The sequence below is a fragment of the Rhagoletis zephyria genome, unplaced genomic scaffold, assembly GCF_001687245.7.
Source record: "Rhagoletis zephyria isolate East Lansing unplaced genomic scaffold, Rhagoletis_zephyria_1.1 Rzeph_scaffold_54599, whole genome shotgun sequence".
Classification (NCBI taxonomy): domain Eukaryota; kingdom Metazoa; phylum Arthropoda; class Insecta; order Diptera; family Tephritidae; genus Rhagoletis; species Rhagoletis zephyria.
Window position 1 is genome coordinate 1 of NW_016211652.1, and position 1,153 is coordinate 1,153.

Genomic DNA, 1,153 nt, shown 5'->3' on the forward strand with positions numbered 1-1,153 from the left:
TCTGGTTCTTCAGCAGCGTGCGACGACGTAAGTTGAATGACTTGCGCGGCCTCATCTTCTTCTTTTCGCCTTTGCGCGCTGAGTCGAGTATAGCGTCAATGAGTTTGTCTAAGGTTTGGTCGCTCATACCGGCTGAATGCGACTCATTGTAGTTGCGCTTCGGTTGCTGGCCTCCGCAACATTCTCGCGCAATTTCAGCAAAATCTGCTTCTAGCTTTCGTGGCAATGATTTTCTGGCGGCCTTCAGCTTTTCTTGGGCCTCCTTTTGCTTTCGCTTCTCCAACTCGGGCGTGTTAAAGTAGCGCAAGTTGCTGAGGAAAGGGTCTGGCAGTAGTCCTCTTAAAGCTACTTGTTGTCCAGTAGGCAGCGCTGTGCTTGGCGAGTATTCTTCCTCGAAGTGTGGCAGAGTGGAGGCGTAATTAGGCGCCGGGTGCAAAAAGAACCCCACTGTTGAATGGCGTCGATTGGGCAGTGCCCGGCTGGTTGCACTCGTACTCGCATTCAGCATTCGCTCTGGTGTGCGCTGCGTCAGCGGCGACTGCGATTTCGGTGTGACATTCAAAATATCCGTTAACGGCGAAAGCACCACTGGGCTGTTGCGCTCTCGCGCCACCATCGGAGTTGAGGTATATGGTACGATGTTCTCCTTATTGCTGATTGTGGCACGTCGGCGGCGTCGTTTCGTGTCTGTTAACGGGTGCGGTGAACGCAATGTCGTCGTAGCCGCCTTTATGTTCGGCGTGAGCTGATTCAGCTTCTGCGCTGACGCCGTCCACTTTAACATTTTGCTATTTCGTATGTATTTAGGAAGTCCCAGCTCGCAAGGCAAAACTGTGCTCTCGTTCACATTTGCTGACAAACTGACTAAACGCGACGGGTAAAATTGCTTTTATACTCGCGCTCGTGGTAGCGTAACTTCTGAGAACCGTTAGCGCAACAACCCTGCTTGCGTGAATGAAACTCGCGCACTNGCAGGACGTTGCATTGCCTGTCGTCATTAGCTCCTATGGGGTGCTTTTATGTGACAGTTTTTTCTTGTTTCTTTATGGTCTTCCTGCCAGTCTGCTTGCGATAAAATCTTTGTGATTGCGCGTTTAGACTCTCACACATTCCAACAGTGCCGCAGCGGCGCATTTTAAGTCCTGCGAATAAG

The 1,153-nt window shown here is 51.2% G+C and overlaps 1 protein-coding gene across 1 annotated transcript; it reads right to left on the reverse strand.

Annotated features, from left to right (window-relative positions):
- Positions 1-41: 41 nt before the first annotated feature.
- LOC108356141 (uncharacterized) lies at positions 42-784 on the reverse strand (the record flags this gene model as incomplete). Its single annotated transcript, XM_017607270.1, has 1 exon — positions 42-784. A coding segment is annotated over exon 1 (743 nt), but the record flags the coding sequence as incomplete, so codon positions are not given.
- Between the last annotated feature and the right edge of the window lie 369 nt (positions 785-1,153).